This window comes from Suricata suricatta, chromosome 3, assembly GCF_006229205.1.
Source record: "Suricata suricatta isolate VVHF042 chromosome 3, meerkat_22Aug2017_6uvM2_HiC, whole genome shotgun sequence".
Taxonomy (NCBI): domain Eukaryota; kingdom Metazoa; phylum Chordata; class Mammalia; order Carnivora; family Herpestidae; genus Suricata; species Suricata suricatta.
In genome coordinates, this window is record NC_043702.1 from 61,350,919 (window position 1) to 61,375,975 (window position 25,057).

General features: G+C 37.4%; 1 protein-coding gene across 1 annotated transcript in view; it reads left to right on the top strand.

The window, feature by feature from the left end:
- Nucleotides 1–20,384: 20,384 nt before the first annotated feature.
- Nucleotides 20,385–25,057, top strand: part of STK39 (serine/threonine kinase 39) — a gene marked incomplete at its 5' end in the record, with an annotated part of 389,113 nt that continues 384,440 nt past the window's right edge. The window contains one exon of the mRNA XM_029933312.1: nucleotides 20,385–20,482. Coding sequence (XP_029789172.1) covers nucleotides 20,385–20,482 — 98 coding nt within the window. The remainder of the gene's footprint in view (nucleotides 20,483–25,057) is intronic.

Consider the following 25,057-nt stretch of genomic DNA (forward strand, 5'->3'; position numbering starts at 1 on the left):
ATTTTCTGTAGGTTAAACAGAACAATTGAAACTCCTTTTAAAATATAACAGAATTTTCATTTTTCTCAGGCATTCAAATGCAATCAAACTACTTCAGCCTAGAGATTATTGGGTCCTCAGATTCCTGAGAAGGGAATGCTTTATTTTTTGGAATAGCACAACACATGGGCATGGTCTCTTAAGCTAACATGTGTATGGCCTTTAATTGTCTTTGGTCTTTCATTTTTTATTAAGTTTATAGCCGTGGTTTAATTAATACAGAAGGAAAATATTTCAGAATGAAGTTGTCATGGTGACATGATCGGTATCTTGATTCTTTGTATTCATATGAAGGCATGTGTGATTGTATCTAAGACAAAAATAGCATTACAGGAATATGATCATGCACTTGGAGATTCTCTCTATTCAGATGACAAGCTGCCCTTGGCATTCGCTATAACTAGGTTTCCCCTAAAAAACACATGCTCTGGGAGAAACGGGTGTGTGAGGAGGACGGTCTAGCCGCCAGGGTCCACCTCACTCCACCACCCCTCTTCTACCTGGCACCTCCATCCTCACTCCCTCCGTTTGTGCGACCTTTTCTCTTGCACCTCCTGGGATTCCTACTAACTTCTTTCTTGGCTCGGCATTTCTCTGCTCCTGGACTCTAAGTAGGAGAGAAGATTCTATTATTTATGTGGTTTGCAAAACAAAAACAGCAATTACTATTGTGATGGAAACTATTCAGATGTGTGTATGTGGACATTTCATTCCTTCATTCAGAGCAATAAAAGGTTGAGAATCTGGGGCTAAGGGTTATGTTTTTAAATTGAAAAATATATGTTGCTGTAGTTTGGAGTCAGCTCCTGAGGGGTTGTGGCTCTAACTTTAGGGCCCAAAGGGGAAGCCTTGGTTGAGAGCAGTGTGTGCTGTGCAGCATATACTCTCATTCTAGAGAGTTCCTGGAAAAGGATTTTATTGGCACATCCCAGTGGGAACCATTCGGATTCTTTACTCTTTTTTTCAACATAAAAACAGTAGTATCAGTTTCAGCCTTAATTGTCTTTCAAGGTTGCCACAGATATTCAACATCCTCTAACTACAAAAACAGCCTCAAGCAGCTTCAAATTTTCTACTCCCACGTTTCTCCCTCAACTGATAAGTGCACAAATTACTGTATTGCTTTAAAAACTTTTTATCTTGGAAAGACTAGAGCTTCAAAAAACTTGAGAAAATTTAATCAGGACTATCCCAAGAGTTATTGTTTAATGAGTACAAAGTTTCAGTTTGGGATGATGAAAAAGCTCTGGAAATCGATAGTGCTGTTGGTTGCACAAGAGTGTGAATATACTTAATGAATTGTACCCTTTAATGGTTAAAGTAGTAAATTTTATGTTACATATATTTTACAACAATTAAAAAAAAGTCAGGTGAGTGGTTGCCTAAAGAAGAAGGTGTGAGATTGTATTTGGGAAGAACCTGGCCTTGTTCTACTTTTGTTCTAGTGATTACCTGTCTCTTCAGTAATTATCATACTTACCTTTACTTTATGTTTCAGCATATAATTGTTATGTTTTCCAGTACGAGATTAATTAAACAGTTTTCAAAAAAGCTATCCCAAGGGTAAGAAATATGAGGTCTTGGGAAATCCCTTCTCCTGCTTTGGGTCATCTTTTTTTTTTTAATTTTTAATGTAAAATGAGTGAGTTAGACTAAATGGTCTTGGAAGACTTTCTACTGCTAACATCCTGTAATTGTAGAAAATAACTGCTTGTGAATAACAGAACTATAAAAAGCAAAATTCCTAGGGGTATTATTTTGGGGGGCTGTTTACTCCTTCACAGAAATTGGAAAGTCAAAGGAAAAAAAACCTTGGGGCAACAAAACCCATTGATTAATATGAAGAGATATAGATTATTTAAAAAACAGCCAGGGTAAATAAAAATCCTAGAAGAGATAACAGGCAACAATCTCTTTGACCCCAGCTGCAGCAGCCTCTTACTAGACATGTCACAGGAGACAAGGGAAACAAAAGCAAAAATGAACTATTAGGACCTCATCAAGATAAAAAGCTTCTGCACAGCAAAGAAAACAATCAGCAAAACTAAAAGGCAACCGACCAAACGGGAGAAGATATTTGCAATAATAATCCATATCAGAGAAAGGATTAGTATCCAAAATCTATAAAGAACTCATCAAACTCATTGCCCCAAAAACAATCCAGTGAAGAAATGACAAAAGACATGAAAAGACACTTTTCCAAAGAAGACATCCAGATGGCCAACTGATACATGAAAAAATGCTCAACATCACTCATTACCAGGGAAATACAAATTAAAACTGCAGTGAGATACCACCTTACACCTGTCAGAATGGCTCAAATTAACAACTCAGGCAACAACAGATATTGATGAAGAGACAGACAAAGGGAGACCTTTGGGAATGCAAACTGCTGCAGCCACTCTGGAAAACAGTATGGAAGTTCTTCAAAAAATTAAAAATAGAACTACCGGGGTGCCTGGGTGGCTCAGTCGGTTGGGTTTTCTACTTCAGCTCAGGTCATAATCTTGCAGCTCATGATTTCAAGCCCTCAGTTGGGCTCTGTGCTGACAGCTTAGAACCTGGGCCTACTTCAAATTCTGTGTCTCCCTCTCTCTCTGCATCTCCCTCACTCATGCTGTCTCTCTCTCTTTCCCTCTGAGAAATAAATGAACATTAAAAATTTTTTTAAATAAAATTAAAATTAAAATAGAATTACCCTATTACCCAGCAATTGAAATACTAGGTATTTATCCAAAGGATATGAAAATGCTGATTCAAAGGGGCATATGCAGTATCGAAAACAGCCAAAGTATGGAAAGAACCCAAGTATCCATTGACTGATGAATAGATAAAGAAGATGTGGTACACACACACACACACACACACACACACACACACACACACACTGGAATATTATTCAGCAATTAAAACGAATGAAATTTTGCCATTTGTAACAATGTGGATGGAACTAGAGTGTATTATGCTAAGCAAAATAAGTCCGTCAGAGAAAGACAAATATATGATTCCACTAACATGTGGAATTTAAGAAACACAACAGATGAACATTGGAGAAAGTGGTGGGGAGAACAAGATAAAAACAGAGTGAAGAAAGCCCTAAAAGTTTCTTAATACTGGGAACAAACAGGTGGTTGTTAGAGGGAAGTGGGTGGCGGAATGGGCTAAATGGGTGATGGGCATTAAGGAAGGCACTTGTTGGGATGAGCACTGGGAGTCATATGTAAGTGCTAGATCACTGGGTTCTACTCCTAAAACTAATACTACACTATATCTTAACTAACTTGAATTTAAATAAATAAATTTAAGATGAAAATAGATATATATTTTATTATATATTATATATTTATTCTATATATTATGTATATTTATTATATATAATATGTATATATATTGTATATACTTCCATCCTTCATAAACTTCAAGATAGCACAGAGGTTTGGCATGGGTTCAGGAGTCAGAGAGCTTAGGGTTTGCATCTGGGCTCTGCTTCTTGCAGCCATGTAACCTTAAAGTACTTATTGAAGCTCTCTAGGCTTCACCTCCTCAACTTTACAATAGTCATAACCATAGCACTTTATCACAGGGTTGGTGTGAGAATTTTTAAATAAAATAATGTATTTTAATTGTTAGCTGTAGCTCCTGGGAAGTAGTTTAAAAATGGTTGGCGTTTGTTATTGCCCTACTATAATTACATCTTATTCCTACTATCCCCCTTTCTCTACCTATTCCTCTGTCTCAAATTCCTTTAAAAGAGGTATGTTTTCCCAATATTTCTTTTGTCTTGAATTCTAGGGTTAGATAGTTGGAGTTCTCTTGGCAGTGAAAGAAGGGTAGCAATGAACAGATGGGTTCCTGTTGACTTGTCTTAATTCTCTTACCATAGAAAAGAAACAACCATTTCTGCCTAGTAATCAATTCAGAAGCTCAGCAAGTGCAATAAGTGATTTTTTCAAAACAGTAGCCTACTAGAGGAGTGAATATGGCATGGTCATTTAGAGGATGAATAACATATTATATGCTTAATTTCTGATGAAAGATAAAGCTAAATAAACATCAAGAGCAAACCCAGAGGAAAATTAACTCCCCAAAAGCAGTGGAATAGGAAAAGAGAGTGGAGTAGTATTTTACTTTGTGGATAGCATTAGTTGATAAAGTTGATCACTTCTTCTCTCAATAACAATATAGGAAGCTCCTTTATGTTCCAGCTTTGTTTTGGATACTAGGCATAAGTCAATAAAAATAATCAGATAAAAATACTGCCCTTGTGGACTTACATTTTAGTAAGAAGAATATAATGTATAGATAATAGGATCAATAGATGAATGGATGGATAAAGGATGGATGGATGGATGGATGGATAGATGGGTAGGTAGACTTTACAGCATTAGGAGGTAGTAAGTGCTATGGAGAAAAAGGTAGCATGAAATAAGAACAATGAGAAAAGAGCATGGAATGTTATTTGCATTTTTAAGTAAGATGGTCAGATGACATTTGTACAAAATTGTGAAGCATCTGGACAGTGAACTACAGGGCTATCTGGAGGGAAAAATTATAAGCAGAAGAAGCATACTGTGCAAATGCCCCAAGGCAGAAGTTGGTTTGAGCCTAAAACAATATGGAGGGCAATGTAGAAACCAGAAATAATAATAATATAAATAAAGTAGCTAACTTCTGTTGAGGCCTTACTATTTTCTGAGCATTCTTCTAAGCATTATTACAAATAATCTTCAAAATAGTCACATAATGTAGGCAATAGAGACTTTTAAAAGGTTGAACTAGTTGCATAAAATTACATAGCCAACAGCTGCTGGAGTCATGTGTCTGATTCCAGTGCTCATGCTCTTGGCCACTGCATTTGTAACCATATCTTTGTCTGTCTTGGAGCTCAGGATTGAATTTGTTCCATTCTGTTCCCCACATGTCTAAACTGCATAATTCTTTGTGACCTTTTTGACTGGTTAACTTGTCCTTTACATGCATATTAACTTGAATGCACAGTTTTAAATGTAAGCTGAGGTTTTCCATGGGCCCTTTACCACCTTGTGGCATCTCCAAATTCTCCTCTTCTTTTCCATTTTGGTCTTCCATCATTTTACCAACTCTGCCTTTGCATACAAACCAGTTCAGCCTCAAGGGAAAATCTACACATCAGTGGGCAACCATGTCCTTTCTGGACTTCTTTCTCCAATGATCAACTGATGCATGGTGGAGCCTCTTCAAAATACTTTTTACTTTGTGAATATAGGATTGTGGGCATTCATGCATGGAGACATTTTTGCAGGTTATTTTGATATATCCTTTTCCCTTCCTTTTTTTAAAATAGAGTTTTTAACACTCACCTCAGCCTTTGACAGTATTGCTTTAAAAATTCCTAAATTCTCAACCCTGCCTACCACCTTCTTAATCGAATGTAAAATATATTCATAATAAAGCTAAGAAATAGTGCCAAAAATTTTAAAGTCTGTTCACTTCTCTGTCCACTTGTTGGGAGCTGCCGAGTTTTGGCCGCCTCAGGCAAGGATATATCGCTCTCCAGGGAGCAACCAAAAAAACAAGATTTACATCTGGAGGCTAGGAGAGTGCATTTCCTGGTCCAGGATTCAGAGACAGTCATACTGGGCCAGACGAGAAAAGCCCAAATGAACAAAAGATCAAACCGCATTCGGGTTTATGCAGCGCTAATCTTCCCCTCCCCAGCATTGCAGACGAAAGTCTGGGCGCTTCCTTTGATGCTGTGTTCGGAGTTTCAGTTTCAGTTTCCCCTTTCTCTACTCATCATTTGACTCTGTTACTTGGCAACCAACCTGGGTCAGTTTCCCGCCCCAATCCTATAAAGGTTTGATTCCTTTTCAACAAACGGGCTTGATCAGAAAACGCTTGTTTTGCCTCACTCTCCGTGCGCCCCTTCCTGCCCTACTCTCTCTCCCTCCCTCAGGAACGAACCCGCAAGGATTTACCGCCCCGCAGGCTGGGGCAAGGGACCGGACAAGTGACGCCCCAACGTGGGGCTGACTGAGGGAACACGACACCCACTGATGAATATTTTTCATCAGAATTCCTATGAGCATCATTCTTGTCCAAATTAATTTTTTTCTCTCTTCAGAGAAAACACAAGAGAATTAAATTACTTCTTTTCCTTCTTCAGTATGTATAAAATATTTTCTTCTGGTAAAAGTGTGTGTCAAATTTCAAACCAGAAGGAAAAAGACAGAATGTTCATTTCTCTATTCGGTTCTAAAATCCCTGAGCTAGGAAGACAATGACCATGACAAAGAAGAAATTGATCTTTTTGCATTACTATCTGAAGAGAAATGGAGAAAAGAGTAGAACACTTGGATATTTTCCCCATTAAAAAATACTTAAAATTAATAGTTGCTTCAGTATTGGTATTACTGGAATGGGCATCAAAACAGATGGAGGTGGTAGACACTGCATTTTGTGAATACAGTGCTTCTTTTTTAACATTTATTTTTTTTTGAGAGAAAGAGCACAAGTGGGGGAGGGGCAGAGAGAGAGGGAGACATAGACAGGAAAGCAGGCTCCAGGCTCTGATCTGTCAGCACAGAGCCCGAGGTGGGGATCGAGCTCACAAACTGTGAGATCATGACCTGAGCCGAAGTCAGACACTTAACCGCCTGAGCCACTCAGGCACCCCAGTGTGAATACTGTTTTTTAAAGGAAGTTCTATTTTTTAAAAAATGGAAAGAGTTAAGTATGTTGAACAAAGTTTTGAGATTTATGGCATAAATTGGAATGGCAGAAAGCCACTCTGTGGTAATTGCTTCCATCAGAAGGTAAAGGTACATTTGCTTTTTTAAGCATACAGACAAATGAGGCATAGGGAGTAACCAAGCACATCTTATATTCCAAGTAAAAGCCAAATGGTTCTTAGATCATGACAGATAAAGTGATACCCATAGAAATGATCTGGCTGAACTCTTCATTGGAAAACCACTCAAGGTTTCTTTGCTCTTCTGAAATGATTGAAATTAACATATGCCTGAATGACTATGACTACACAATTTCTTCTTTTTTATTCTTTCATGGAAATGTGCAAATAGATACAAAATTAGGATATTTTAATGAATCCTCAGTACTCATCACCTAGCTTGAACTACTATCAACACATGGCCAGTCTATTGTTGGTTGTTTGTTTTTTGTTTTATTTATTTTTTATGAATATAATTTATTGCCAAATTGGCTTACATACAACACCCAGTGCTCATCCCAACAAGTGCCCTCCTCAATGCCTATCAGCCTTTTTTCCCTCTCCCCCACACCCCCATCCACCTTCACTTTGTTCTCTGTATTTAAAAGTCTCTTGTGGTTTGCCTCCCTCCCTCTCTGTTTGTAACTATTTTTTCCCCTTCCCTTCCCCCATAGTCTTCTGGCAAGTTTCTCCACATATGAGTGAAAATATATGATATCTGTCCTTCTCTGACTGACTTATTTTACTCATCATAATACCTTCCAGTCCCATCCACGTTGCTGGAAAGATTTCATTCTTTCTTGTTGCCATGTAGTATTCCATTGTATATATAAACCACATCTTCTTGATCTATTCATCAGTTGGTGGACATTTAGGCTCTTTCCATAATTTGGCTATTGTTGAAAGTGCTGCTATAAACATTGGGTTACTGTGCCCCTATGCATCAGTACTCCTGTATCCTTTGGATAAATTCCTAATAGTGCTATTTCTGGGTCATCAGGTAGTTCTATTGTTAATTTTTTTGAGGAACCTCCTCACTGTTTTCTACTGCAACTGCACCAGTTTGCATGCCCAGCAACAGTGCAAAAGGGTTCCCTTTTCTCCACATCCTCACCAGCATCTGTAGTTTCCTGATTTGTTCATTTGTTCAGACCTGTTTCATCTAAATATCATCCTCTTAACATCCTTCCCTATGATTTTGAAGCATATTTAAAACAGTATATTATTACATCTGTAAATATACAAGTTTTTCACATTTAACTTTGTTTTAATGTTTACTTTTGAGAGAGAGAGAGAAAGAGAGAGGTAGAGTGTGAGCGGGGGAGGATCAGAGAGAGAGAGGGAGACACAGAGTTTGAAACAGGATCCAGGTTCTGAGCAGTCAGCACAGAGCCTGATGCCAGGCTTGAACTCAGTAACCCTGAGATCATGACCCGAGTCAAAGTTGGATGCTTACCAACTGAGCCAACCAGGTGCTCCAAGAGGAGAGTTCTTACATTTGAAGAGTTATAATCTTAAAAATGCAATAAATCAAGATTAATTCTACTCCTGAAGCCAAGGCTACACTGTATGTTAACTAACTTGCAAATAAATAAATAAATAAATAAATAAAATTTAAAAATACAATAGCCAAGACATGGAATCAACTTAAGTGTCCACCAATGGGTGAATGGATAAAGAAACTGTAGTGTGTGTGTGTATACATTTTATGTATATTATATGTAATATACATATAGGTGTTATATATGTATGTATTTTATATGTGTATATATGAAACATGTATAATTATATACACACTTAAATATATGTATATATTATATATAATATATACACACATAATATATATATAACATATAATATAGAAATACTATTCAGCCATAAAAAATGAAACCCTACCATTTGCAACATGTATGGACCTTGAAAGCATTACGCTAAAGGAAATAAGTCAGACAGAGAAAGACAAATACTATATGATCTCACTTATATGTGAAATTTAAAAACATAACTCATAAGAGATTAGACCTGTGGTTACCAGAAGTGAAGGGTTTGGAGAGGGTGAATTGGAAAAAGGGTATCAAAAGATACAAACTTCCAGTTATTAGATAAATAAGTACTAGGAATGTAACATACAACATGATGATTAAAATTAACATTGGTACCTGACATAGGAAAGTTAAGAGAATGAATCCTAAGAGTTCTAATCACAATGAGAAAAAATCTTTCCTTCTTTTCTTTTTTCTTTTATTTTTATTATATCTATATGAGAAGATGGATGTTAGCTGATCCTATTGTGATAATCATTTCACAGTGTATATAAGTCAAACCATGATGCTGTTTGTCTTAAATTTATAGTGATATATATCAATTACTTCTCAAAAAACTTGAAAAAATAAGTAAATTATTAAATTTTAAAATGTTTAAATCAAGGTTAAAAAAAAAGTATTGGGAGTCTCTCCTGTGTTTAAATGTGCTTCCTGGTTCTCTTGGTCTACCATAGCTTCTAATTTTAGCCCAAGAAGGATAAGAGCACAGTTTCAACCAAGTCTAGTAGTCCACTGGAGAAAAAGTCAAGGACCCAAAATCCACTGTCATATGTAGCAGATGTACATAATTTTTTTTGTCTACCTAGTATCTAAAGACTCTCTTCTATATTGAGAGACTTAATTGCACTTGGGGCTTCATGAAGACAGAGTCTGTTTCCCATTGTAGGAGCTGAAAATGTGGAAGACTTTCTTTCCTGGTTCCCTTGAGTCTAGGGTCAGGCCTTAGTTGATGCTTAGCCTTGAGAAACACCTGCCCCAGATTTTAATAAGGGAGTGGATGACCAAAAGACGCAGGGACAGAGAAAGCCTGCTCTGCAGGTAGTGGCTCTGGCAGCCATGTCCATTTCACAGGTGGGGAGGGAAGAAGAATAGGGGAGACACTGGCTGTGGTGCCTGTGTCTGAGTTCAGCATCTGTGTATAAAGTATGTTGATAAATGCTCAGCAATGAAGTTGATGTGGGGCTAGTATGTTAACATAGAAATGGCTGTGGTGCTGGTTGAGTAGTTTCCACACTGGATTTTCAGCTCTGCTGGCTATTCTTTGAGCTACTCAATACCGTTTGACTAAATTATTTCTACATAATCAATGTTTCTGTTTTTGCTATCAAGAAACCTCGCTAATACACCTAGAATGTATGCAGAACTTTAAATTGATATCTGGAAGGGACCTTAAAACATAAGATGTATTAAAGACAAAATAAAGAGGAGGCCAAAAATTACTCAAAGATCACTAACAAGAAACTAGTAGAAATATACCACAGTAGCAGTTTGAATAATCATGGAGCTCTTCTAATGGTGTGGTAGTTAACATTTGTTTTTACTGCATTCCACTTGAACTTCTTAATTTAGGTTATTATTCATGAATAGGGATGTTCACCAAATATTGTTTATAGTAGAAAAACAAAAATGAGGGAAATGTCATCTTAAATACCCACCACTTGGATTGGCCATATTAAGACAGACTATACTACAGCATCTGTCGCCTTACTGCCCACTCATCCCTCATTCCACCAAAAGTTAATGGTGAAAATTCATACATGGGCTTTAGAAAAATGTCAGTGACAAAATTTTAGTAAAAAAATCCTCAAGTCTGACTTCGGCTCATGGTTTGTTAGTTCAAGCCTCACATCAGGCTCTGTGCTGACAGTTCAGAGCCTGGAGCCTGCTTCAAGTTCTGTTTCTCCCTTTCTCTTTCTCTGTCTCTCTCTGTCTCTCTCTGTCTCTCTCAAAAATAAATAAACATTAAACATTTTAAAGAAAAATCCTCAAAACCCTAACATCAAACTAGGCAGAACAGCAGTCCCAAGTATGGCCCAATTTTTGAAAAAGATATGTTTGTGAACATGTATTTAAATATAACACAGAAGTACTTCAAGATAGCTCTCAGTGGAAAGTAGAAATACAGAGAGAATTTTTATTTTTTTCATAGGCATTATGTACTCATTTCCAGTTTGTGCTGTAACAAACGACCACAGGTTGAGTGGCTTAAAACAATACAAATTTATTATCTTACAATTCTGGAGATCAGAAGTGCACAATGAGACTTACTGGGCTGATATGAAGATGTCAGAGGGTTGTGTTCCTTCTAGAGGCTGCAGGCCAGTTATCTGTTTTGAGGCTTTTTCCATCTTTTGTGTCTTATATACTCCTTGTGTTGTGACCCCTTCCTCCGCCTTCCATGTGCCTCACTCCAACCTCTGGTTCCCTTGTCATATCTCCCTTTCTGACTTTGATCCTCTTGCCTCCCTCTTTCAAGGACCCCTGCCTGGGATTACATTGAGATCACCCGTGCAGTCAGGATAATCTCCCCATCTCATAAACCTTAACTTAATCATATCTGCAATGTCCCTTTGGCCCTGAAAAACATTCATAGGTTCCAGAGACCAGGACATGAATATCTTTGGGAGAACATTATTCTGTCTATTATACTTTCTAAAAGCAATTTATTATTATTAGGAACTATTTCTTTCCTAGAAGCCCCTTGTTCTCATTAGTTTAATAGTTTGTTTATAGTATAATTGTAAATCTCTTACAACACCTCAATTAGAGTGTAATATTTAAGCCAAATAGATTAAATGATTAGTTTTGGTTTTGTCATCTTTTTACGAAAATTATGTTTATTACAAACTAAAGATTTTAATAAATTAATGAATTTATAGTTCTCTATATTTCCTTTCTTTTCACTAGCCATGGCTTTTTTCTACCATAGCATTTTTTATTAGACAAAAAGTCTTGAAAGCATTGTTCAAGATAGTTATGGTTGATGTTGAATCTATTTTTCTCATCTTTTAAAGATAGGTGTTATGCTACATGTCAATGAATTTATGCCAACAAAGGCCATTAGCAATAAAATAAGGAACAAAGGTGCTAAATTTTAAATGATAATTCATCAAAATTTAATATTCACATTAAAGATACATGGCTTTTGATGCCTTTAAAGCTTGGTCCAGCTGGTAGATAATCACAGAATAATCTCTGGTTCAAGTGTACCCTGTGTTTGAAAACAGAAGTTCATGATCAATATATTATTGTTTAACTACCTGTGAATGTTAGTGATCAGGAAAGCAATGTTTCATTGTAAAACGGATCCTCAGTTGTGGTTGTTGTTGGCATGTCAGATAATATCAAATCTGCACCTCCTGATTTATAGAATACATGACAGAAAAATACTCACAATGATAACCTGGACAGTTAGGGATATTCTGTCCAAAGATGAATGTGGTTAACAGGCCTTGGCAATCATTCCGCCAGAAAACAAAAAACCAAAACCAAAAAAACTCAGACAACATTGCTTTCCTTTGTGAACCATCTAAAAGCAAATGACAGGAGCAATTTCTCTTATTCTTTTACCAGCGCAACATGAATTCATGCTTATTAGAGGGTTGAGTGTGCAATGCATTGCAGGTGCCCTTTTGTAACATGGGAATATTAATTAAGTCTTTGTACAATATCCAGTCACTAATTACTATTTAGCTCTACCAGTTCATGTCTTGGTCTTTATGTGTTGCTGTTTTTTTCCAGCTCAACCAGCCTCCTTTGCTTGGCAGTGTTTTGCTTTCGCCTTGTGTGTTTGAAACCATTTCTCTGGTGTAGTTTATTCTCCAGCCTTCACAGAACCTCGGCAGCATGGTGGATATTGTTTTGACTGCATTGAAATTCTGTTACAAAATTCTCTCTCCACCTCCTCCCACCACCCACCATTTTCATGTTGTTTTCCATGATATCTGGCCAACATCCTAGTTTCCTGGGAAACTTTATAAGGCATTTTTTTTAAGAACTATATAATCTTATCAAAAATAATCATAATGGTAATAGGTGGGTATGTTATCATAGGAAAAATGTAAGGAATATTTTAATCCATAGGAAAGAATGTAATTGTGCATAAAATTTCTGAATAGAACATTTTTCTCCCAATGGCAGAGAGGTAAGGGGGCTGAAATACAGAGAGGTATAATTCCTCTAAGATTGCTGCTCTATAGTTTGGGCTATCCCTGTTTGCTCTGGCCACTGTGACAAGCTCTGCAGATACAAGAGTGACCAGTGTAGACATGGTCTGTGCCTCATGGAACTTACATTTCAATAAGAGCCAGCTATGTGCTGCTACATGTGCTCCCGAGCCAAATCATTTACCCAAGATATTCTCCGTGTTTCTAACCACATTTTGCTCAAAGCATATTTTTCCATAGAAAATGATCTTAGACATGTCTTGTGACAACTTGCTCATGCTGTATAAGGTTCAAAAGATTATCTGGATGTGTCTAATATAGCAGTTGAGAAGATAATTTACAGTATGTTGAAAAATTGCCAAAACATCACACAATCCCCAACGACATTATTATTCTGCGACTAAACTGTTGGAGATTAAAAGGTTTTTCCTCTTCATCCATACTAATGTTTCTTAGTTCCCTTCATCAATGACATTCTTTGAGACATTTAAAATTCATTCTCTCAACAAATTCAAATATCAATATCTTATTTCTTTTAAGCCTTTCTCTTCTCTGTCACCAGCAAATCATAGAAGAGTAAAAACCCAGGTTTCCAGACTCTGTGATCTCAGGAAGCTGTCCAAAGGAGACGCGCTGCCTGGCTTCACGGAAGCCACAGTGCATGTGGTCTCCAGGGTCTGCCCTTACAGAGCCCCAAACTTCCTAGGGTTGCTAGAGTCTGTACTTTATTTCTTGCCATTTCTCCTCTCTATGTCCTCAAAACTACTACATATCATGTTTTTTCTTTTAAAACTTGTTAATTTTATATTGATAACCTTTGAGATAGCTAGAACCACTCTAAAGTGAGGTAAGACAGGGCCGGAAAATCAATAGCATAGTAATAACTCATATATCAACTGTTTATTCATAATTAATTTGATCTTCACAACAACACTATAAGGAGGGAGTTCTAGTGAATCCCCTCTGACAGAGGGAGAAACTGAGTATCAGAGATGTGAATTGACTAAAGTTCACATAGTTAGAAAGCCTCTGAGCCTAAACTCAAAACTGAGTCAAATTGGTACCCACTGTCTGCCTGTAGTTCTGGACATTTGGGATCATTCTGGCCTTAGGCCTTTACATTTTCCCACTTTTACACTCTTGAGAAAACTCATTAGGAAGAAATTTCAATCTTGATATCGCAGGAGAAGGATATGGAGTAACAAAAGTAATTAGAGCCCCTGTATAAGAAGAGCAAAGAGTACGGTCAGTACCAGTGTTGACCTGCTAATTTGAATGGTGCGGCTGCCTTGCAAAAGACCTGCCCTGCCTCCCTCTGGCCTCCTCTCTGGCCCCAAGTACACAAAGCTCGTTCCCACCTGGTGGTCTTCACACTGCAGGTCTTGTGCTGCTCTGGTGCCCAAGGCCTTCTCCTGGCTAGCCTGTTTCCATCACTCCCATCTCATCCGCTTTCACATTGGGGAGGCCTCTTCTGACCAGTGTGTAACTTAGCCCATTACTTCCTGTTCTGTCACCTAACTTTGTTTTCCTCACACTATTTGCACTCCCTAAGATTCACTTTTTTTACTTTGTAAAAACCATGGTAAAACACACGCAACATGAAATTTACTGCCTTGGCCATTTTAAGCATGCAGTTCAGTGGCATTGAGTACCTTGTGCAACCATCACTGCCAGCCATGTCCAGAACTCTTTCATCTTGCAAAGCTGAAACTCTGTACCAACTAAACAGTAATACCCATTCCCCACCCTCCCAGCCCCTGGCAGTCACTGTTCTACTTTCTGTCTCTAGAAATGTGACCGCTCATGGACCTCATGTAAGTGGAATCATACAGTGTTTTGTCTTTTTGTGTCTGGCCTAGTTTACTAGTTCAAGGCTCATCCATGTTATAGCATGTGTCAGAATCTCCTTCCTTTTTAAGGCTGAATAATATTTCATTGTGTGTACTATGGACCACATTTTGTTTATCCATTCATCCATTAATTGACACTTGTCTGGCTTTCACCTTTGGATGTTATGATAACTCAACTACTGCTAGGCACACAGTGTGTAAGTGTCTCTTAGAGTCCTTGCCCCCAGTTATTTTGGCATATACCCAGAAATGGAATTGCTGGATCACATGGTAATTCTGCCTTTACTTATTCCATAGTGTCTGACATATGGTAGGTACTTGGTACTTTCTGACTGAACAAAGAATGGCTATTTGACAATAGGGCACATCGTTTTTCATTTAATTTTAAAAGTACATGATGCATGTAAGTGGAAGAGGGAGGAGTTGGAGGAGGGGGAAAGGAGAAGAAGGACAAGAATGAGGGAGAGGGGGAGGAAGAGGGAAAAGAGAACTACAACAACTTAAAATCTATAATAGGGTTTCAATGACAAGTAAGTCTCTCTTTCCTTGCCTGTAATTACCTAATATGTCTACTTAGATTCAACACATTTTACTAATTTCTTGTGTGTTCTACTTGAAATATTCTATGAATATACAAACATATATATTCTCTCTTTTTCTTTAATGGTAGCATACTGACTTATGAACAAAGTGAAGAATTAACAGACAGGATGAGACTAATCAGCCTAAGGAGTCCTAAGACCTCAAAGTAAAAACCAACCCACCAGGTCAGAGTAATGAGGAAGCAATAGTACTAAGACTCAGGATCAGAGGTCAGAACAGGCAGTCCTCAAGCAGAAAGAACCAACATTCTTACATCTTATTTATGTCCTTTTCTGAATGTGGCAATATCTTCTCTCTGCCCCTTGTTTACCAATTAACTTCCCAGTGTCTCCTCTTACCTGCCAAAGGGAAACCTTAGGTAGCAGACAGAGAGATGTGATGTGAGTTTAACTGAGGAGTCTGAGGTCACACAGCACGATGTAGAGGTGGGAGATATCCAGTAACAACATCACAGGGGTGAAAGTGGCGGGCATGAATCCAGACTAGAGATAAAGACTCGGGTATCACTTTTTGGTGGGGTGATGAAGTTTGCAGGCAACAAGTAGACTTCAAAGAAAGTGCATCAGGAAGGAAGAGGAGTAAGCCAAGGACTGAGCCCTGTCAGTGTCCGTGGACATTGTGATGGGAAAGGGAAATTGTTGGAGACAGGACTAATCAGACCATATCATCATTAACAGATGAAATTTACTCATGGGCACAGATGATGACGTTTCTTCATTTAAGAACTTGGAAGTTCACTCTGATTCTTAGAAATATTTCCAGTAATTTATTTGCTCTGAGACTAAATGCTTTCCTAGAAAATTAGTCTGTAAAAATATGCAACTCTAAAAGATACTGTTCACTGATAAGGAACAAGAAAAAACAATGTGTCCTGTTTACAAACACTGTTCTTAACATGACCCTTTGACCAAATACGTACTATGTTTCCAGTATTCTTTCAGGCCTTCTTCCTTTCTCGAAGTTTGTTTAAACTCCCATGTTTACTCTTTAACTTACTCCTTTCTAAACCCAAAATGATAGCTGTCCTATTCTGCATTGCAGTGTAATTTTTTTTTATCTAGGTGGGAACAATTACCTCTTCCTTAGGTTTTTATTGTGATTTTCTTTAAAAAAAAAAAAAAGCTGCTTCTAGCTTTCTCTCAGAACACTGTCCACAGTGATTTATTCACATTTTAGAATAAAATCTTTGAGTCTTCACATTTTTCTTTCTCCTCTTCCTTACTGTTTCTTTCAGGCTCCAATATGCAAGACAGCCTCCTGAAAAGAAGGCACATCTCTCATGTAAAGCTTCAAATAATTCAAAGAATGACCTTTGTTTTATTTTTTTTATTTTTTATGTTTTTTATTTATTTTTGAGAGACAGAGAGAGACAGCACGAGCAGGGGAGGGTCAGAGAGAGAGGGAGGTACAGAATCTGAAGCAGGCTCCAGGCTCTGAGCTAGCTGCCAGCACAGAGCCCGACGCGGGGCTCGCACCCACAAACCGTGAGATCATGACCTGAGCCAAAGTCGGACGCTCAGCTGACTGAGCCACCCAGGCGCCCCTGACCTTTGTTTTAAAGGAATCATGGGAATCTGATTCTTTGGCTGTCTTGTAAGGAAATTTCACTGTGGTTGTCTCTAGCACTCTCTGAATCTCAATGTTACAATATTTTTTGAGCGGGAGCAAGAAGGCAATTCTGAATCTTAGTAAGCCCATGTTATACAGAGAAAAGAGTAATAGCAAAAAAAGAGCCCAATTATTGTCCAGAAAATACATCTGGGGAAAGTGTCTTAAAAATTATTTAAGGCTTTATATATGTTTCTACCTACTTGTTTCTATTCAACTTGTCTTTATTGACAATTTACCATGTGTCAGCACTCTGATTAATGCAGGTAATGTAAAGACAAGTAAGCTTCATAGAACATAGGTAATAGATAAAATGAATATGATCTTTCACAGAGAAAAGTAAATATAACACCATTGGAAAGTCCCAAAGGAAGAGTGCTGTCAGTTGGAATAAGGTGTTGGAAGGGACTTTTTTTCTAGTTTGAAGAAGCATCCAATGAAAGAAATATGTCAAGAAAGTATAAAACCCTGTATGAAATTCAGAAGGACATCTCAGCTTGTTTAGTAATGGAAGGCTGGAAAGTATCATACTTCTTCAGGTCTTCAAGACATACTATTCTACCTGAAGGGGAGCATCTAACAAATACTTAGCTAGCTTGCTGACGATCTCTCCTCTTGGTAGGGTAGGGAAAATGATGAGGACAGCTACCTTGGCTGTCCCTCTAGCCAATGTGAAGGACTGGTCAGGGGTAGGGAAGTGATGGAAGTTTCCCTTCAATGTGAAAGGAGAGGATTTGTGAGTGACTAAGCGTTCCCCTAGGCTTGAAGAAAGCAGCTTATAGAATGTTTCAAGGGAAATGTATGCATGATCCATTGTCTGAGGCTAAGAAGGACTATGACTGAAGAGTGATGGGAGGCTGTACAAGGGTGGCTTGATGTCAACATTAGAAAGTCTGGACTGATTAATTCAAAAGACTGAAAATAGGGTGGGACACCTGGCTGGCCCAGTCAGTATTGCATGTGCCTCTTGATCCTGGGGTCCTAAGTTTGACCCCCACATTGGGAGTAGAAATTATTTTGAAAAATGACAGGAAACAGGGTGATTTACTTTATTCCACTTGAGAAAAAGTAAGAATGAAGCAAAATGGGTCTAGTTAACCACCTTAGCCTTTCAGATGCTATAGGAAAAAAAATGGCTTTCAGAAACAGATGTTGATGGGGGAAGATGGTGAAACAAGCTTTAGCAGGATCAATTCAAGATCGTGTATATAGTAATGTAATTATTACAATAGAGAATTTCTCTCTCAAATCATACCAAGGCTTCCACCGGGGAATTCCTACAGTAATGGGATTTGTCTTAGTTGTTCCCTGGAGCAGCTGTGCTCAACGTTTTTTGTTCTACAATCCACTTGATGGATGACATTTAAATACATGACATTCCCACAGGCATGCCCAGATTTTAATGAACCAAAAACAATTTTTGTGTGTGCAGAAATAAAGCACTACAATTATTTGTAATGGCCAGGGCTATTAACTGTACATCAGTAATGGATAGAAAGACTGCCAGTGATGCTTAATTCCTGATACATTAGTGGCAAATCCACATCTTTTCCTCCCACTCAAGAAAGCATTATGGATTTTAGATGATTGAAAGTTATGTTATTTGAAGATGTAACCTTGAATTTACTCAAATGTATTTTTTTAATTAATATTTGCATATTTGAGAACTTTAGCTCTCATTAGCTACACATTAGTATTATGCACCTGCTACATGGTTGGGATTTATAGCTTTGGCATTTAGGTCATCAAGTGACAAGAGGAAAGAGGAAGTGAAAAAGAAAATAAACCATTTTGATGCAAAATGGAAATTGGTGGGGAAGAGAATAGGAGGCGAAACAGAAAAGAAGAATTGGAAGGAATTGTGTAGTGTTAGACCATCAGCTCCTCTGACTTGCCCCCAATTTAGCAGTTATGGTTTAGAAACAGGGAAGCAAACAGACTGTCCTTTATCCAGAGGAGTCACAGGCCTGGGTAGAGGTGAGAAGATAGCCTGGACTGGGGCCAGCATGTCTTAGAACTTTTTGTGAACACCCTTTGTAAAGTTAAGAGACGAGATACACTTTTGACAGCCAGTCTAAATAGCTAAAATGCTTTCCCAAAACCCACTAAGAAGTTAGGATTCACCATTTTAGTATGAAATAGCTTTAGTATAAAATAACTTCACTCTTGATTTCTGCTCAAGTCATGATCTCACAGTTCAGTTAGTGGGATTGAGCCCAGTGTCTGGCTTCATACTGACAGGGCAGAGCCTATTTGGGACTCTCTCTCTGCCCTTCTCCACTCCCTGCTTGGTCGGTCTCTCTCTCTCTCTCTCTCTCTCTCTCTCTCTCTTTCTCTCTCTCTCTCAAAAATAAATAAATAAATAAAACTTAAAAATTTAAACCCTAAAATAATTAAACCCTCATTTAAATAAATAAAACTTAAAAATTTAAACCATCATTTCAAAGCAGGACATCTAATTTGAAAAGACATCATATCACAACTTTTAAGCATAGCATGATATTAAGAAATTTAGTAAGAATTTTAACCTCAGAACAGGAGTATGTGTCAAAATACAGGCAGGAAACAGTTGGGCACACTCAAAGTTCAATTGGTGAACTTTAATAAAGGAACTATTGACAGAGGTAGGAACAAGGTCAAGAGAAAAAAAATAGAGGATGGCAAGGCACCTTAAGATAAGCAACACTAGGAAGCCATTGCCATCCCTAAGCCTGAAGGGACAGGGAAGAGGGGAGGCCTAGGAGGTGGTTGCCTGACAGGAGCATGCGGAGGGGAAAGGAAGCAATCTTATCGAAAGCACCACCAGGGAGGAGGGTGCACAGGGGTGGCACAAGGGGTCCAGGATTTTGTACCTTGTTGGCATTTCCCGTTGGCCGATCCCATCAGAAACCAGAGGGAGAGGAAACAAGTGATGGAGTCCCTGAAACTCATCCTCCGTGGGCACAGGGCAGGCTGGAGAGCACAGAGAATGGCTCTGAAGGGGCAAATAGAGAATAACCTGCATGCACATAGAGGTTCCTTCTCCACAGCCTTCTGCTGTCCTACTGCCTGGCTCTCCATCACCCTGTAAAGTCCTGACAGTGTGGGTAGACAGGAAGAGCAGATACACCACTTCTTTCTGGATTTTGTGATGCTCCTCATTTTGATTTGGGGCAAATTCTTTTAAGAAACAAACAACAACAACAAAAATCACAGTCAAAAGAAGGACAATAGCAGTTTCAAGAGGCAACTCAGGCAGTCTAAATAAATATTTGGTGCCTTTTTCCTAAAGCATAAATATGGCTGGAATATAGTTTTTAAAAGAATTTGGTTCCTGCAGAGAAAAAGCCATTGAGGTAAACAAATTGTTCGTGACTCTTTCCACTTAATTGCATGGGGCCCCCATAATCTGTAGGACCCAAGAGAAGACATGTTCTTCCCGTTTGGACAGTTTGTTCATCAACTCTGAAGTGGCTTAGGTGCAAGAATTTTCTTTCTTTTACGGAAATTCAAAATGTCAAAGAATAACTCAGCTTGAAATTATAAAGCTCAAATCAATTTTGAGTCAATATAAAAATAAAATTGTTTAATTCTGATGTCTAGGTGATCACTGCAGAAACCTCACTTTGACGCCTGGGTGCACGAGTTTTACTTCTCCAAGACATGTGGCTCTACTTATTTCTTTCATGATGCCTGGAAAGCCAGGTAAAAGAGACTCTACTGTTATTCTAACTGGTAAGTCCTAACTCTAATTTTGTTATCTCTAGGAAAGTTTTATTATCCTAAGTTTGTAACATCCCCTTAAAAGTTAAAAGCTCTGACTGTTAAAAGTTGCATGCCAAAAAAAAAAAAAGTTCTACATTCAAAAATGGTTAGGAAATACTTTATTTAAAAAATAAATGGTTTTTGTTAGTACAGAATTTCTCATCTCCTTCATATTCCAGTGTGAATGATGAATTACATGAGTGGCTAATGGGTTCAGCCTTCCCAAACTTCCTTGACTGTGAAACCCTTGTGTCACACATCATCTTGTAGACTAAAGTTTCATGGAATAAATTTTTGAAGCATGGTCCTAACAGTAGGTCTCCAAGCTCTTGTTTCTATCATAACAATTTATCAATCCTGGTAAGATGAGTGGTGAGATTTTAGGGGCTTATGGAAGCTTCTCTAAGTGTAGAGTTGGAAAAGCATAGTTCATTTTTTTTATTTTACTACTCACTGGCTGAGTAACATTGAACAAACCATCAAGATATCTCTAAGACTCAATTTTCCCATCTCAAAGAGAGGAGTAATTATTTTCACCTCTCTAGGTCATTAAGAAATTTTCAAAAACAGGTTGGGAGTTTCATAAAATGTTAAATATAAACCTACCATACGACGTAGCCATTTCACTCCCAGGTATTTATTCCACATAAAGGAAGGCTTGTGTCCTACAGGAATGTTCATAGTAGCTTTATTTGTAATAGCTAAAAAGTGAAACAACTCAGTGTCCATCAATAGGCAAATGGATAAGTAAATTGTGGTAGATTTATGAAATATATTACTACTCTGCAGTGAAAAGGGAGTGAACTGGATGCACACAACAACATGGAAAAATTTGAAAAAAATTATGCCTAGTGAAATAACTCAGACAAAAAGCCTGCATAGTATATGATTACATTTATATAAAATTCTAGAATGTGCAAACTAATCTATAGTGGCAGAGAAAGGATCAATGATAGCCTGAGGATCCATGGGAAGGGAGTGGCAAGGATTGGCAGGAAGGAGAATTTATAAGGAGTCATGATTAAACTTCAGGGAATGAAGAGGCACCTGGGTGCCTCAGTCAGTTAAGCGTCCAACTTCAGCTCAGGTCATGATCTCACAGTTTGTGGGTTCGAGTCCTGCATCAGGCTGTGTGCTGACAGCTCAGAGCCTGGACCCTGCTTCAGATTCTGTATCTCCTTCTCTCTCTGACTCTTGCCTGCTCATGCTGTCTCTCTCTGTCTCTCAAAAAAATAAATTAAAAAACTTAAAAAAAAAATAAACTTCTGGGAATGAAAAATGTGTTCACAATATTTTTGCTGCAATATAGAATTCTAGATTGACATTTTTTTCTTATAGTATTTTAAAGATGTTTCTCCACTGTCTTGCTTGCTTACCTTGTTTCCAGTGAGAAAATCACATGGACTAGGGGTAGATGAAAGGTACATCCTTTTCCTCAGTACATAACAAGCCTTTTTTCCCCTCCCCTCTGTCTGTTTTAAAAGTTTTCCCTTTTATCACTGGTTTTGGGCAGTTCGACTACATGCCTTGTTGTAGTTCATTTCTTGCTTGGGTTCATTAAACTTTTTAGAACTATGGTTTATAGTTTCACCAATTTGGGAAATTTTTGGCCATGATTTCTTCAAATATTTCTTCTTTCCCACACCACTCTCTTCTTTCCTTCAAGGACTCCAATTATACCTATATTGGGCCCCTTGAAATTATACACAGAAATTGTACACAGCTCACTGATGTTCTTTTTTTAAAAATTTCTTTTTCTTATTGTGTTTTGTTTTGGATAGTTGCTGTTACTATCTCTTCAAACTCAGTAAACTTCTCTTTTGCAATGTATCTTCTGTATTTAATTTCATCCAGTTTTTTTTTTTAAACATTACATACTGTAGTTTTCATGTAGAGAAGTCTGATTTGGGCCTTTAAAACAATTATCTTTTACATCTGTACTTAACTTTTCAAACATGTGGAGTACAGTTATAAAAACTGTTTATACTTATCTGCTAATTTTAACTTCTGTGCCATTTCTGAGTCTTCTTTGATTGATTTTTCTCCTTGTTTTTGGTTATATTTTCCTGCTTCTTTGCAAGCCTGTTTGATTGGATGCCAGACATTGTGAATTTTGACTTGCTGGGTGCTGGACATTTTGATGTCCTATAAATAAACTTGAGCTTTGTTCTGGGACAGTTATTTGGAAATAGTTTGATCTCTTCAGACCTTGCTTTCTGTGATTTATTATGCAGGACAAAAGCCATGTTTAGTTTAAGGCTAATTGTTTTATTTATTTTTTTACGTTTAATTATTTTGAGAGAGTGTGTGTGCTTGTGAGCAGGGGAGGGGCAGAGAGAGAGGGAGAGAGAGAGGATCCCACACAGATGCCACACCACCAGCACAGAGCCCAACATAGGGCTCAATACCACAGGCTGCGAGATAATAACCTGAGCTGAAATAACGAGTCAGACACCTAAAAAAACTGACCCACCCAAGGCCTCCCAGGGCTAATTATTTTCTACTACTGAGAAACCCTTCTGAGTACTTTCTGTCCTCAACTGTGGCAATCTGCTAAGATTCACTTGGCTAGACCTTTCCTGCACCATGGCCTGGAAAATCTCTCAAGGTAATCTCAAAGCTGTGGCCATTGTAGGGCTCACCTTATTTGTTTCCCAACTCTAAGGGAACGCTATTCTTAAAGTAAAGTACCTTTAAGTACCTTTTACTCAATTGTTTTAGCAATTCTGATGCTCAAGTCCTAGAGCCATTATATCATTAGGGATTATAAAATGATATTTGATTCTCAATTTTTTCTGCGTTTGTTAAATGGAATTATTTTTAAAAGATTTTTCTTGTATCATTTAGTTTGTTACCTGATAAATAAAAGGAAGAGTAAATACTTTCTTACTATAGTTTTTAATTTTCATAATAACTAGCTATTTCACTGGCATCTTCTAGAGATAATCAATGAGTTGCTTTTAAAAATTATACTTACATTATCATTGTGACATCATGGAATTTAACATATTTGATGAGTTTTTATATATTTTGGGGCTTTTCAGTGTTTAAGCTCTTCCATCTTCGGGCCAAGAGGAGCCCCTTCAAATTGATGCCCCCTTCAGATCAAGATGATTCTGATAGTTTCATTGGTTCCTGACAAAACATAATATCCCAGATTCATCTTCTAGATTTCCTGACCCAGACATGAAGTGAACTGTCTAAGTAGCCCCCATTCTTTTTTAGTAGGAAATGGTATTTACATAGCATAATCTGGGTGCCAAGATTATTGTGAGTAGTCACTACTTCTAAGCCCATTTAGTAGAGAGCTTAGAACCAAGTATTTATAGAAAAAAGAACAGAAATTTTGAATTCATACTGATATTTACTATTTAAATTTGATTATAGAATTTTACTTAAGTTTTTTGGTTTTATATTGGTATGTCTTTTCTCTTATGCTAAAAATATTGGCTCCTAATAAGAAAATTACTTATTTGCATGTGTTTGTATATATACATACATACATACACACACATATATACATACGTACACACACACACACACACACACACACATAAACATATGGACAATATACTGCAATAAGGCTGCGTAACATAGATAAAGAATTCTTCGCATTTTTTTCTCATGTAGGATATATGCCAGTAGAAATTTACAGACAAAATACTGTGTTTAAAAGTCACTTGAAATAACTTTCAATTGCTATGGCAGCTAAATAATCTATATTTGATAAATTTGTCAATTTGTTTGTTTTTTGTTTTTATTGATTACTCTTTTCAAATTTGCTTTTATTTTTAAATTATGTAAAATATTAAATGGTTCCAAAGCAACAATGTGCTGGTAAACCTTTAACAACTGTCTCCATAGAATAACAGCTCTGATTCTGACAATTTCTGTGGTGTAAATATTACCACCATGACTGATTTCAAGCTACCAGCATTATATCACTGAATGCAGAGTTTGGGAGGCCAACAGTAGCACACCATTGTGTCATATTTCTAGCATACAGATACAATAATCTCAGTAGCATAAATAATAGTAAAATGATTAGAGATTGATGAGTTGTTAGTATACACTATCTTTATTTTAATATAATTTGTTTAATACTAAGTTCATATAATTTAATTTTCAATAATGGCTGTTTAATAAAATTCTCCCAAACTTAACAACTGGCTCTTGCTGGCTAGCGTGGCGTGGCTTCAGCACACCTCTCTTCCAAAGTCAAAACCAAATAACAAAGCATTCAGAAAAGGATTGTCTTCATACCTATTCTTTCTACCCAGTTCCCTCCATTACTGTTTGTGTAACCATTTTTACTAGATTTTGTCTCATCTTTTCATTGTTTATTTTTGAAAATAAGCAGATCATTCTATATTTTCTTAATATGTAGGTAGCACACACTAGACACTATTCTGCTCCATGTTTAGCTTAGAATTTTTATTCTTGTTAAATTGCAACTCCCTTAGGACAGGTAAAGAGGTAATACTTAAACTAATACCAACGCACACTTTGGTAGAA